At 37.9% G+C, this 14670-nt stretch overlaps 1 protein-coding gene across 1 annotated transcript in view; it reads right to left on the bottom strand.

The window, feature by feature from the left end:
* The window catches only part of TMEM135 (transmembrane protein 135), a 189183-nt gene that overhangs the window by 139354 nt on the left and 35159 nt on the right, over window positions 1-14670 (bottom strand). Inside the window, exon 4 of the mRNA XM_072850762.1 lies at window positions 8372-8405. Coding sequence (XP_072706863.1) covers window positions 8372-8405 — 34 coding nt within the window. The remainder of the gene's footprint in view (window positions 1-8371; window positions 8406-14670) is intronic.

The raw sequence follows: 14670 nt of genomic DNA on the forward strand, positions 1-14670 counted from the left end.
AAAGCACTCATTTCTTTTGAATAACCTCCATATTCCTCCAAACTACTCAGAAAAATTTGCTCCTTTTCAAGTCGTCTACTTGAAAGGAGACTTTTCTATTTAGTATCTAACTTTATTAACATCTTAATAGAAACCATTTTGGCTTTTTGCTAACTACTACATTTACACTTCCTTTACTTTACCACTCCAGTATACAACTGGCACATGGTATTAACAGCACCTCTTCCTGAACTGTTCTGTACCCTGGGGATGCTGAGAGAATGAGAGAAAAGCAGAACCATAACAAGGTTAACAACAGTTACAAGTCTTCTGAAGAGAAAACAAGCTTTCTTTTCCACGCTCTTATTCAAAACTGGGTTTAGTTAGTTTTAATTATTTCTAAGCTGGAGGTTTTTAATTATTTCTGCAAACACATGCATATACATACCTAGGTATTACAGCAAATAAGAAGCATTAGAAGAGCTTAAGATTAATAAAAGCTAGTTCCCTAGTATTGATTCTACCAGTCAGAATGCAAACCAAAGGAAAAAGACACCAGAATGGGTAACAAATATACTCTAGCTATGCAGATCTTTGAATCTGTAAGCCTTCTTGTTCCATTATGATTTTGTCTTTCGAGATGTTTCTGAAAGACAACTTCATATTTTGAGGCTCTATTTTGCAAAATAATTTAAGTGCCATTAGTGCCTGAGAATGCTGTATTTCATTACCATTTAATTATAGAGGATTAAAGATTGCCTGTTGAAATCATATAAAAAACACCCCCACATTTCTCACTGAAGCACACCGTCTTCAAGTCTAAACTAACATGTGATTAGCTTTCTTCTTTGAGATTAGCTCTTTTCAACCTAAAGGATAAAAATCCATCAATCTTGGTTCTTTTTCCTGAGTTTGGTAAACCAGATTACATCCAAGTCCTCCGTCACTGTCAAAAAGTGCATTTTTGATGCCTGACTGTCCACGCTGTAACGTGGACGTACCCCAAGTGTCATTCTGAGAAGGAAGGGCTGACTCTGCCTGGCTTTAAACCATGAGACAGATTAAACGATGTGAAGGCCATAGAACAAATGTCAGATGAGCTCCACCTGAGTATGCCTTCTATGAAATGGAAAAGAGGCAAGTTCCTTGTTTTCCACCTCATTTTTCCACTAAGATCCAGGCAGTATAGAAGCAGAAGCTACAGAGGCTCTCCTAAATCCAGATGACAGAATAGCAGAAAAACACCAGTCTGCAACAAAAGGCAGGACTTACCAAGGAACATCGCAGGACCTGATAGCAGCAGAAGCAAATATCTTCACAAAATCCCCAGTTACAATGTGGGCCAAAATAGTAGCAAAAATGCCACTATTAGAAGTGGGGATTCAGGACTCTCAGCTGAGCTTCAGACTCGAGATGCGTTAAGGAAGAAGCATCCATTAGAACGGTAGCCACAGGGAAAGCACTAGTGAGTCAATACCGATGTCTAAATTGATACCAGAGAAGACTTGTTTCTTGTTAGCACTAAAATCTTGTTAGCACTAAAAAAAAATTAACTGGTGACAGAAGTTCAAAAACTATCAACTTCAGCCAGCAGCAAGTCATCACCTGAGGCAGTTTGTCCATACGACAGCAGAAATTTTGCCATAAGTGAGTACTTGAGACTTCTTCCTAGACAGTACTAAATTCTGTCCTTTTTGCGCTTCCCTTACCCAGGCAGTGATGACAGATGCTTCCCTAGGGAGATCAGTACATCACTTCAGAACACTGTCCTAATATTGGGCTTCAAGTTCCATGGGGCAGGAATTACTTTACAATCCCAAGTTCTAGCTCAGCATGGGTTTCAATGAGGAAAACCCAAGAGCTTCCCTGGGAGCTTTCAAACAGGAATGTCTTCCTCTCAGTTAACCAGGAGGTCAGAAGCAGAATATCATAGAATCATTTAGGCTGGAAAAAACCCTTAAGATCATCAAGTCCAACCATTAACCTAGCACTGCCAAGTCCACCACTAAACCATGTCCCTAAGCATCTACACATCTTTTAAATACCTCCAGGGATGGTGACTCAGCCACCTCCCTGGGCAGCCCGTTCCAGAGCATGACAACCCTTTCGGGGAAGAAATTTTTCCTAATATCCAGTCTAAACCAAATATCAAAGTACTTGTGCTGTTCTAACAACTTATAAAACAGAGAAAATAAGACTACTTACTATTCTAAGAACAAAGCTAGCCTGCAAGAAGGAACTAAGCAGTGGTTTTACTTCAACTGACACACTATAGACTCAAAAGGTGACAACACAAGGAATGAAAGGGGAATCTACCCTGGACACCATTAGAGAATAAATATACATGGTCCCTGCCAGCTGCTGCTGTAACCAAAGCCACTGTCACCTCAGAAGAGGGGTGCAGATAACAGTGACAAAGCAAGGAAGAGATGGTGGCAGGACAGGTAGCATCCAGGGAGACAAGTATCTCAAGCCTTCACTTGATGCACTTTCAGTTATAGAGATTACTTCTGAAATGTTAGAAAACTAAAAATTTCCAGGTATTCCTATCTCAGCAAATAAGCTAAAAGAATAGGTGAGCTCCTCCATCCTGGCAGTCCTTGTATAATGTTAATAATAAGAATCACATGAAAGCACACCAGAAAATTTTAATTATCTAAAAAGAAAAGGCAGGAGTGGTCAAATCCATTTTACTAGAACCCAGTGCTTCTAAAATTTTAGAATTTGTATTGGGTAAAAGTAAATCCATCCACCCTTCTTCATTCTGGATTGCCTCCATCTTTTGACTAAAACTGAATTGTTCCCAGTGGAGAAGAAAAGGAGCCAGTCAGTACCTTGTTTATAGAAAGTCAGTTTAGTAAGTTTAAACAGAAAACATTTTCTTGTGTTACGATAAATAAACCATGTAACCAAATATAATGGTTTGCCAAAACAAATGGGACAAGTTAAATGCTTATTATTTCACAGAATTATCAATGAAGAAGTGACAATCATTAACTTTTTTTTTTATTTTAAAGGATATTTCTGAAATGGTATACATTTTAGAGCATATAAGAGTACTAGGTGATAATTTCTCAGAGTTGCAAGTTATGCAAATGACAGAAACCTGATTTTATAGTCAAACAGCACATTACTAAAATAAAAACACTTCAACCTGTATTATTCATAGTATCCTCCAGCATTTAATCGCAGCTGGCACAAGGTATTTCGTGAAACATCCGTAACAACTCAGACACATTGGCAATTTTGTACAGAAAGCACTTGATAAGCTGGTGAGAAAAATCACTCAGGAATGCGCAGTGTCAGAGCACTTCTTGCGTGCACATACCTTCCTTTACAATATTACCAGTTTGCCTTTAGCAAAAATTTAAAACTACAGGATCAGCAAAAGCACAGCTTAAAAGTGGATTTCTGTTGTTACTTTTTCTCTTGCCATAGCAAGTCTCACTCCTCTTTCTTTCATCCCTTCATGTATCACCTCCACAAAGTATGAAACAATAACAACAAATTTACTGTATGTGGAAAGCGATACTGGAGGGCCCTTGGTTCAAATGTTTGAACCATGTTTCATATTGTGTCATATCTCTATCAGGCTTGGTATCTACTTTGCTGCCTGCATGTATCCTAAATTAGGCTAATGGCTTTGATTTTTTTTAAATATTGCAAAGCATGAGGATTTAGTGATATTTTGAATCACTATGACTTCCATCCTGTAAAAAAACATACAAATATCTGGCATTAAAACTGACTGAAGAGCACTGGATACTCTTTTCTCCATTAGATTCTGAGGGATTTCTTTTTAAGTCTGTGCTTCAGCATTTTTGCATGCTCCTAGACCAAATATTTCAAGCTTTAAGAGCACAACTTACATGCAGCCTTCACATTGACTGGTTGGAATAAACAAAGATACAGCCAAAATGAACCCAGATTTAGTCTACTTATGCAACTGAAAAACAATTCAACTGTGAAACTTCTTGGACCACTTTAAAACGGCAAGAAACTTTGTACTCAGCTGTATTACTTGTTCTCTATCATATACAAAAGCAGAGCATCACCCACTGTAATGCCTTTGATCAACTTGTTCGGTTCAGTATTTGTTTAATGTGAACAGTATTTCTTAGTCACTTTAACTCTTCCTTAATTGGACTTGAAATACAAATTTAAAAAGTATTTCTGAAATAGCAGACATCGGGAAGGGAAGGAGTTGGTACGTCTGAAAGGAACAGCAATGAGGTAAGCAGGCGCTCAGCTTCATTAGCAGGCTGTTAAAGTGAACATGGTCACAGCAGCTCTCAGAGGTTTTCCAGAAAACGTCACAAGTTTGGACGTACAAAATGTTGAAGGTCTTCCCTTATTGCACTCTTCTTACACTCTTGACTGTCCTCTCAGCATTTCTATTCACTATCAGTGGTCTTTAATGTATGATCACCACATTGCACTGCATCTGGGAAGATGTACCCTTCCTCCCACACTTTACTTCATACTACTGATGACAAGCATGGCTGTATATTTCTTACTTTAAAACAGTATCTCCTCCTTGCTATAGGACCTATGTACAATACTTTGTAAGTGGCAGATGCACTGATGACCCAACATCAGCATAACAATAAATAAAACACGGGATCTTCATATTTCTGTGTAAACTTTATCCAGATGCAATTGCTGACAACAATTTCTCCAACTCCCATATCCAGGACTTCAATAATACCATCTCTCTTTCTGGGCTCTTGCTAAATTTCTCTTCATATTAATTGCAACAAAATTCATCCTTTCCTTTCCCTGCAAACCCATCATTTTCTTTATCATCTGCTCACTGCTTTAACTAGAATAGACTCTACGTTTTCTCATCTTTCTTAGGCTTGTTATACTTGTAACACTCCCACAAACCAAATCCCATTACGTCAGCCCAGCTCCAGTCCCTTCATGTCTCTTGCCACAATAAATTCTCATTTCTCATCTTTAGCTTGTCCTTCGCTGCCTTCTTTTCTTCCTAGTCTTATTTTTCAAATTTATACCTTTCCACTCCCTAATGCTCTCTCTACGGCTGGGCCAGATTCCTACACCTCTTCCTCCCATCACACTCAAGAACCAGTCCTCAACAGCATCACTCTTCCTTTTGCATCCAGCTGCCTTATCTTATGCTTGAGCTTGACATCGTTTAACCCATGACCCTCAAGAGCAACTTGTTAATATTAACATTTCCAATTTTGCAAGTACAACACCATACATTAGCAGCCATAGTACAAAACGAAGAAAGCCAGTGACGCTTTTTGTGCCAGAAAGTGATGCACAGTTTGAATTTCAAACATTCCACGTACAGAAACTTCCATTTTTTTCTGATAAAGGAAAAAAAAAATGCATTTCATAGTTCAGCATATACTAGGATAACTGCCTCTTCAGTGTAGCATTTCAATAACAACATATCAATTTTCCTAAATTTTTGTTTCTCAAAAGTTTTATATCAAATTGGCCCTAGTCCAGACTAGTCTCTTCCTATAGCGCATATCAAAGGCAGCCTTTGTTTTGTTTGCAACACAAAAAAAATTCCTAATCCAAAGACATGGCTTCTTCAACTTAAAAGCAACAACTCATCTGTCGAGCTGTTCACAATAAAGTATGCCATAACTCTTTTAAAACATAAGAGCTATACGTCTTTCTCATGGTCAGTCATTAATATCATCTACTTTTCCAGATAAAAATAACTGAAGAGATTACATTTCACTTTCCACCTTTTGTTGGAATCTTGGGGTTCCTTTTGATCTCAAATTATCCATGAAGGATTATCTTATATGTTCACTACCAATGCGTCTCTTACGATCCTAGAAATCTCTTGCCTTTAACATGTGCAATCCAAAATAGAACTTGAAAGGCTCCATGCTTCTGTGTGGTCCACAGCACTGACTACTGCTACTCTGCTCCGGGGTATTACAGAAACATCAGGTCTCAGACTGTAACTACTTAAAAATTTCCAAACCCACATGTTCGACAATGTTGAACAGCCATATTATAATGGCATAATATGCTCAGGCATATTAATTTACTTCTAAAAACTCTGACTGACTTCCAGTGAGAAGCTCAGAAGTTGATTTTAGACTCTGCATATCAAAATTAAAACTACAGATCCTTCACTCCTATACTTATTTCTCATTCTTATCTAAAAAAAAAAAAAAAATCCAAGCCCTGAAGTGCATTGCTGTATAGCTTCAATTTAGCAGAAAGCTAGTCTAGGAAAGCATTTTTATTCGATTTTTCCATAAAGCATATATAACCTAAACAGCTTATTTTTAATCTGTCATTTTATTGTGTAAGCAGCAAGGAAATGCAACTGGGGAGTTCAGGTTGACATAAATCTATAATCACTGATTTATTTAAAATGAGCCAGGACACTTATTCATATGTTTCTAGTAGCTTTCAGATTAGAAATCAATAAAAATGTCACCTTTAGAACAAGAGTCCTTAGACCCACTGCCTTTCATGTTCCACTGCATTTCCCTCACTGAACTGAGAAACAGCAGCCCTGCATAAAGACTTTAACACACCTTTCCCCTTTTCACTAAGTAAATTCATCTCTGAGGACAAATTGTCACGCATTGCCAACAGGACAATAGAAGTAAAATTTTCTGATTTAAAAGCCCTAATATGGCTATAAAAATTCACTGCAGCTACAGTCATGATATTGCTTATAACCACCAATAAGCCTAATTACAATTAGCTCCTGTCTGTCTAACTGGGCAAAGGCACACATGAAGAATCACACAAAAAGCCTCAATTATTATTGCTCAGGCTGCAAAACACAGATTAGCAAAACGTGAAACAAAACAAAGGAATACATTTAGTTCAATGAATAACTTAATAGGTCCTGACAGTAGTTTTACAGAATGCAAGAAATGCAAGGTAATTTCACAATCTAGCTGCCATCATTAATGATTAAAATTTCTCAGCTTTCAGAATGGGGCACGCTGCAATCTAAAGATGACAGAAATAAATGTTTTAAAGGCTTAGTAAATTTATAAGTGAATCTTATCAAAGCATATAAAGTTCTACACCAAAGACAAGCAACACAAATGGGGAAACAATTACAGTGATTACACAGCTTTCTAACAAGGTAAGTATGATATGATCAAGGGCAGTTTACGAAGCAAATTCTGGTAGCTCTGAGTTCACCAAAGAGTTGTGACTAAAATAAACCATTATGCAGAAGAGAATACCCATTGCATTGAATGGCGTCAATAAAACGTAACTGCATCAGTTGGCTTTTTCCTTATAACACCATCCAATATCATGTGAACTGTGTGGCATTGCAGCTTAAGAGCTGTGAACGTCATGAAAGCTTTCTCAGAATTGGGATACCCAGAGGTGCTGCTATTTAAGCACACCTATTCCACCCTTCTCTTGAAAAGTCCATCCCAAATGAATGATGACATGCCCAACTAATTATCACAATTTTTATAACCTCTGTTTCCCGAACAAGGAGTTTCTACACAGTTGCTCTTTTGAATTCAGGGAAAACGTCAAACCTTTCAAGGTTAACACATCCTCGTAGGAATCCAACTTTGTTCCCACATGTCATTGCAGGTCTGAATATCTAATTAATTAAATTTCAAGAAAGGGATTTTTCATCTTTTCAAATTAGGAAAAAAACTTTACAAAGAAAAGGAATCCTAAAGGATACTGTATGAGCCATCCAAGTCAAGCAGCTATAAAAGTTAAAATGAAGTTAAAATAAAAATAGAAGTTAAAATCAAATAAAATAATTAAATAATTAAAATAAAAGTTAAAATAAAAACCTCAGATAATTCTTTTGGCACAATAAAATCAGTTCTAAAGTAGTATGATCATGTAACAGAAATATTATATATTTACAAGAAGTTAATGCACAAAGCGCCATTTAGAGAAATTCCCTACTGTTATGTATTTGAACGAGATTACAAGGAATATGACACAAAAAAATTTAAATCTATACAACCATGTCGTAAAGATGTTTACATGTGCAGTATTTCATATCAGTTTGAGAAACAATTAATTACAAAACTAAAGTATATGGTGTTGGATTACTCCTCTGCAAAATAACGAACACTAAAAGTACCAGATGCCATTCTGCTATGGAGGGCATATATAAAACTACACATTTTCCTGGGGCTATGATACAAGAAATTTTGAGGACAGCACAATGAAATACATTTCAGCCTCTGCTTTACAGCTACTTCCAAAAGACCTACAGTCACAATTTGCTCCTAAGATAATTTTTTTTACCTAATAACACATAATTCTTAAAGAAAAAGAAAAATCCTGGAAGCATTAAAAAGGCAATTAATCTTAGCATCGAGTTTAAACAAGATACATTTCCAATGAATCTTACATACTTTTATTCTTGAAATAAAGGACTACTTACTTGATTGGCCATGTAAATTGTGAGGAGACCTCTCCTATAAACAGAAATGATAAAATTAGTGAATGAATTAAACATTTCTTGCACACTGAAGAAAAACACTTTAAGCATTAAGAATATTTTATTAAAGAAGAGAGTTTAAAAAAACGGATTATTGATGGAGGATGAATCATTACCACCTTATAGAAAAATAAGTATGAAACCAAAAATAGAACCTTGATAGCACGGTATCCAAAGCGGTGAGGAATTACATGAACCAGGTTATATATAGCAACTTGCTACTGCACAAGTCCCGAAGCCTTCATGAAGGGGCAGGGCACCTTGAATTACACAGTACTTATCACAAAATAAAAGCCTACACGTGAGCTGGTAACGTAAACAAACAAACCGTGGCCAAAGCCTAAGTTAAATTGTGAATTTACAGAAAACTGCTTGTGTCTAAGCTTCTGTTTTGTGACCAGTGCTAGGTAACTCAAGACGCCTTAGCCCTTCTGCTTGCATTATCATGAAAAGTGTTTTCTACTGAGACCGATGATGCAGAAATCTTGGCTCAAACCAGTATGCCCTGCCTTTTCTAGTTGAGAGTCACAATGCCAACACTGCCCTGGCACAGCTGCCACCATTTTCTCTTCTAACCTTTACTTAATTGGGGGGGGGGGGGGGGGGGGTGTCCCCTTCTATTTTCAGATCTGTCCCTATGTCTCAGCCCATAGATCACACCGCTATTTAGATAGAAAAAGTATAAAACTTGAGCCCACGCTCTCACGCTTTTGCTGATGCTACTGCAGCACAAGACCAAAACTGAACTCTTGACTATGCAGATGTGAGCTGCTCCAGTAACAGACTGTATTAGATGTCACGGTAGGGTCCAGATGAAGAAACCACAGCTATTTTCTGTACATCATACGCAAGTCACCATGGGCCTCAAGAAAGTGGAAAACCTTTCTGCAGATTTGCTTTGCCCTCATTCCTTCCTCCTCTTCTGCAAAGATTAGCTTAGAGACTATGGCCAAAGGTTGGAAAACTCAGTTTCAGTATTTCTTGACTGGAATGCTGTTCTTAACTTCTTGATTTTACTGTCAGCCTTGTAGCATTTGGGATTTTTCTTATGTCCCCACTGCTGTTACACACAAAATTTGAAACTAACATAGAAAGCACCACATGGTTAACCGTTAAAGTTTCTCAATATGGAACTGAGTTTATAACCTGATCTCATCTTTGTCTTCACGTCATTCAGGGGTTTTTTTATACTGCTACTACATGAATAACAAAGGTCCAACCCAGGCTTGTATGTTCCATTTTGTCGTGAGACTTGAAGTTTTCAAGCATTCATAGAGTGCTTCAGAGAATGGTATGTTAACTGAACATATCTTGCTATCATGTCAGTTGAAGAGGCAAGCAAACCAAAATCACAGGTAGCAGGAAACAGGTAAATTCCTACTGCATAGTTCCCAGGCTTCAACCATCCGAAAAAAAGTTTATTCAGTATTTTCTGACCCCATGTTTAGGCGTTTATAACTTTGCCAAGTTACACATCCAGATCAAGGTTTTTCACAGCAGATACCTAAGGTACAGGGATATATTTCACATCATGTTGAATTTGCAGGAAGCAGCGATGCACCATCCTGAGTTCCACAAGTTGCTCTCTATTTACAGGGAAGATTCAAATTTAGCTTACATTCAAAACTTTAACTAGCAAAATCAGTTTGGGGTTTGGGTTTTGGTTTTTTGTTTTGTTTTGTGCAGAGTTACGCATCTGCTCTTTGTATACCTTCTCCACCTGGTACCACTCTGTGCCAGGTATTAGAAACAAGACTCTAGCACAGAAACCTAAGGAAAAAAAAGCCTGAATCTAAAGATTTGGTGAGGATGAGGCACACAAGAAACAAAAAGACAACAGATAGGGAACAGGGTCTGTAAACGTTAAAGCAAAGAGACCTATACAACTTGTAATAAAGCATCAAAATATTGCATGATGTTTCTGACCAAGAAGGGGTGAAAACTCACCTCGTGTAATAGATGAATTCAACTCTCAAGCTGGTCTGTAAATAATAACCTAGTCTTTCAGCCGACTAGCTCAGATAAAATAATATAGGTGTCCTGACCCTCCTGATTACCAAACTGGCAGCCAATACAGTTCTGTGTACTGTAAATTTTAATTTGTTCTTGTGGGGAAAAATCCTGGATATTTTGTGTTTCTTGGATTTTTTTTTTTTTTTTACTCCTGTAATAGTATTAAAAGTTTAGGATAAATATCCCAACACTCAGCTGTTTGGAAACACAGAATTAAATTTAGAATGAGAGCTAACCTGGTAACTCAATACACTTTGAGTATTCTGGAAAACATCAGAACTTCAATAACGTCCTGCAGTAACACACTTACCTGCGAGAAGCTACCACCAGGTACTGAGTGACAGACGCAGCTTTAAGAATGTTGTGTGTGCATTCACAATTGTATTATACATAGCATGCACAAAACAGCATGACTATTGTATGTGCACATACTTTACCTGGTGGATTCTCTCTATGTCACGCAGGCAGGGATGACACGCAGGCAGGGTCTTTTAGCCTCCCACTGAATTTTAAGTACTACAAAACTAAGAATTTGATCTAACAAAGTTTTAGCTTCTATTGTGGTCCCTTTTGGCTAAGTGTAAAATGCAACTCACCAACTGCAAAGACAAAGAAAGGAAAAGGGGCTAGAGAAGAGGAAGGAAAGAAATCAGAAGCTGCAGTGCAGCTGCAGAGAGACCAATGTGAGAAGTAGGCGGTCAGGAGGAGGGAAAGCGTGCAGACGACGAATGTGCACAAAGAAGTAACTTCTGGAGCTGAAAATACAGAAAGTTGCTAGATGACATCATCTGAAAGCGCCTTTGGTAAGCCTGTCTCTATCTGCTGCTGTACAAAGCCCTGGCTAACTCCAAGCAGAAAGTTTTAATTCTGTGACTGTTTGGGGGGGGGGGGGGGGGGAAGGACTCTTCCTGGCCCTGTGCAAATGTGACACAGCAAGCCTAACCCAACCCTGAACTCGGTGGAACTTCAGAAAACGTTGCACTGTTTTGTAGCAATGACAGCTGATGGAAAACAGGACAGAAAGATGGAGGTAGGCCAAGCAAAAGGGTCACTGGTACAACCTAAGGACTGTATTAAAACTGCATCTGGTAAATAAGAGAAGAATATAATTGGGAAATGGTATTACAAGAGCAGGAAATAATTAAACAACAAAAATAATTAATCAGCCATGTCTAACCACCTGCTTTGGGGAGGTTTAAAGATACTAATAAATGGCTAAAATTGCACCCCCAAAGTCCATGAACCAGTGCTGAACATTAATCTCAGGAGCACCAACATCAGCAGGTCATTATACCAGTGACAGTCCAGCAAGGTCACTACAGGAAAGCCCAAGCAAATGCACACAAATCTTTACTGCCCCTTCCTCCTCCATCGTCTCTGTCTCATGCCATTTTCTTCCAGAGGCCGCTCTCATCAAGATCTTGATTTTGGCTTCCCACTGCCTCCCTCTCACCTCTTCAACTGACAGCATCTCCCATACTCTGCTCTGTTTCTAATACGATCTTTAATTGGGGAAGAAAAAACACAAGCTAGGAGCAAAATTCATGAGTGGCAGGGCAAGGCTGAACTAGGACAAGGATGTAAGTCAGCATCCAAGAAAGCTGCATCTGTGGGACAAGACATGGGATGGCACGTCCTGGTCCATCCTGCCAGTCTGTTGTGTTAAATTAAAGAACCGAATAAAAATTTTTCTGAAAAAGTCTTAACAAGACTGGTATCTTTTACCTGAAAAGGAGGATTGCACAAAAGCAATCACATTTTTTAATTACCCTTTAATTCAAGTACCAAAAAGCAGCAGTGTTTACCACACTTTTCATTTTGTTTCTTCTTTTTTTCCCCCAATTCCACTTTCACATGAATTTTCTTGTATCCTTGTTAGAGAACTGAGTAGGCAATGTCCCAACAGCTTAGTTATTCAGCACAGGTCACGTCATCTGTGGCTGAACAATTCCAATCTTCTTGATTCCACTTTTAATGTTTAAATTACAGCAGACCACAGGCTTCCGGAAGATAATTCTCTTGTTCATTTATACTTTCCTCAAAGAAAAGTTTCACTTGATAAAATTTGCTTTTCGGACAACTTGGTAATGTTCAGACCAAATTGTAACAGCAATAGCTCTTAAACTATGGCCTATAAACCTCAACAGAGAACCACATATTTTTGTGATTGCACTGCCCAGAGGAAAGAGTCTAAAATAACTGTCAAAAAACCCAAAAAGCTATAGGATAAAAATAGCAAGGAAGCCTAGCAGTGTACTGGGCTGTATTACCAGAAGTGTAGGTAGGAGGTCAAGGGAAATGATTAATCCCCTTTACTTGGCACTCACTACACCACCCAGAGTACTGCGCTCAGTTTTGGTCCCCAATACAAAACAGGCATTGATCAACCAGCAGGGAGGACTACGAGCATGGCCGGGGAGATTTTGACTTGACCTGAAGAAACAGCGTTTTCTCCATCAAGACAGCAAAGCATCGGAACAGGGACCCAGAGGGGTTGTTGGACCTTTGTCCTTAAATGTTTGCAAGGCTGACCGGACAAATCCCTAAGCAAGCTGGTCTGAACTCAGTGCTGGTCCTGCTCCGAGCAGGAGCTGCACTAGCTGACTTCCCAAGGCTCATCTGAACAGTTCTATCAATCTACAGAAAAAAAAGGGTGGAAAGCAACTTCAAAATATCATACATAATTTTTTCCACAGATTATAAAATCAGAAGAGATTACAGTGATAAATAGTCTGGCTTCCTAACTAATATAAAACACAAACTTTTCTTTAATGAATTAGCCACTTCTTTAAAAAGACCAAGTTTGTCTTTAAGTATTTCCAATGAAGTCACCACAACCACTGATAAGTTATTCTAATGCTACTTACCTTTACAATTTGCACCCTACTTTACACAGGAATGTGTCCAGTCACTGAAAGCGGTTACTTCCTCACCTCCACTGTAATACTAGAGAGTCCAACCAAGTCACCCACATACCATTTCTTAAACAAAAACTGAGCTCCTTCAGTTTTCCCACTATGTTCCCTAAGATTTTAATCACACTCATGGCTCTTCACTGAAACCGTCCCAATTTTTCAGAACTCGTCTTCAAGGATTTAAAATGAAAATACAAGAAATAAAAAACAGATTAAAGATTTCCTGTTCTCTGTTTAATCAATAGTATTTTAAAGTCAAAGAAATCAACAAGTGCCACCCTCAGACTTTGAATGCATCTGCCTGTGAGCAAGGTATTTATATTTTCATGCAAATGCTGTAAATTCTGGAAAACTTATTTGATTAAGGCCAAAGCCCAATTCCCCTTACACACAAGTTAAAAATCCTATTCATACCAACAGAAGCAATGACAACTGTCCAAATCTGCATGCCAACATATTGTTTGTGGAACAGTTTCCTAAAGAATGTTTTCTTGCTTAGCTTAACACTTTATAAAATTCAAAGAATAACTTTACTTTCACAAGTAGCATGAGCTTTTGCTTCATATAATAGCAAATCACACAAAATACCAATTTTTAAAATACAACCAAGATGTTTTTTCCTGTGAAACTCACTGCCAGTTCTCTCTCCTTAGTTATGGTTTGCCTTCAATATATTTATGGTTTTCCTTAAATATAGAGTTGTTGCTAAGCTAAAAAAAAAAAAACAACCAAAAAAACAAAACACAACAAAAAAACAAAACAAAAAAAAACCCCTTGCCTGAAGGTGGGATGAATCCTCAGAACATGCTTATGCTCATGGCAATTTTACCTTAAATTATTGCAACCACAGCAGCACTCAAAAAAAATTTCCAACAGAAAGCAAACACCTTCTCTTTCTCTAAACAGCCACAGAAGAGAGGTAGGTGCCTGTCATTTTTAAGCTATTCCTCTCTCAATATTCATTCCTCCTTTTGAATATTTATTTGTCATATGTTTTGCCTTGCCCTGTCCATCTCATATGTCTAATACGCAGCACTCCAGTCCCTGCGGTTTTCTCATCAAGAACTTTATTTTGGCAATACGAAGTTTGAAGCATTGTTTTCTCTATTGCCTTGTTTCAGTCAAACCACAAACCTTTCTGAGTAGACATCCTGAAATCTAAACATTCACTGAAATTAATTAAACATATTTGAACTACTATAATAGCATTTTTTACCAGTCTTGTGTTTTTTATGATCACATATTTTTCTTGCTCAAAACTAAAGAGGAAATAAGTGACCAAGTCAGAAATAACAGGAAATAACTACAGCAAGA

Source organism: Ciconia boyciana, chromosome 1 (assembly GCF_034638445.1).
Source record: "Ciconia boyciana chromosome 1, ASM3463844v1, whole genome shotgun sequence".
NCBI lineage: Eukaryota > Metazoa > Chordata > Aves > Ciconiiformes > Ciconiidae > Ciconia > Ciconia boyciana.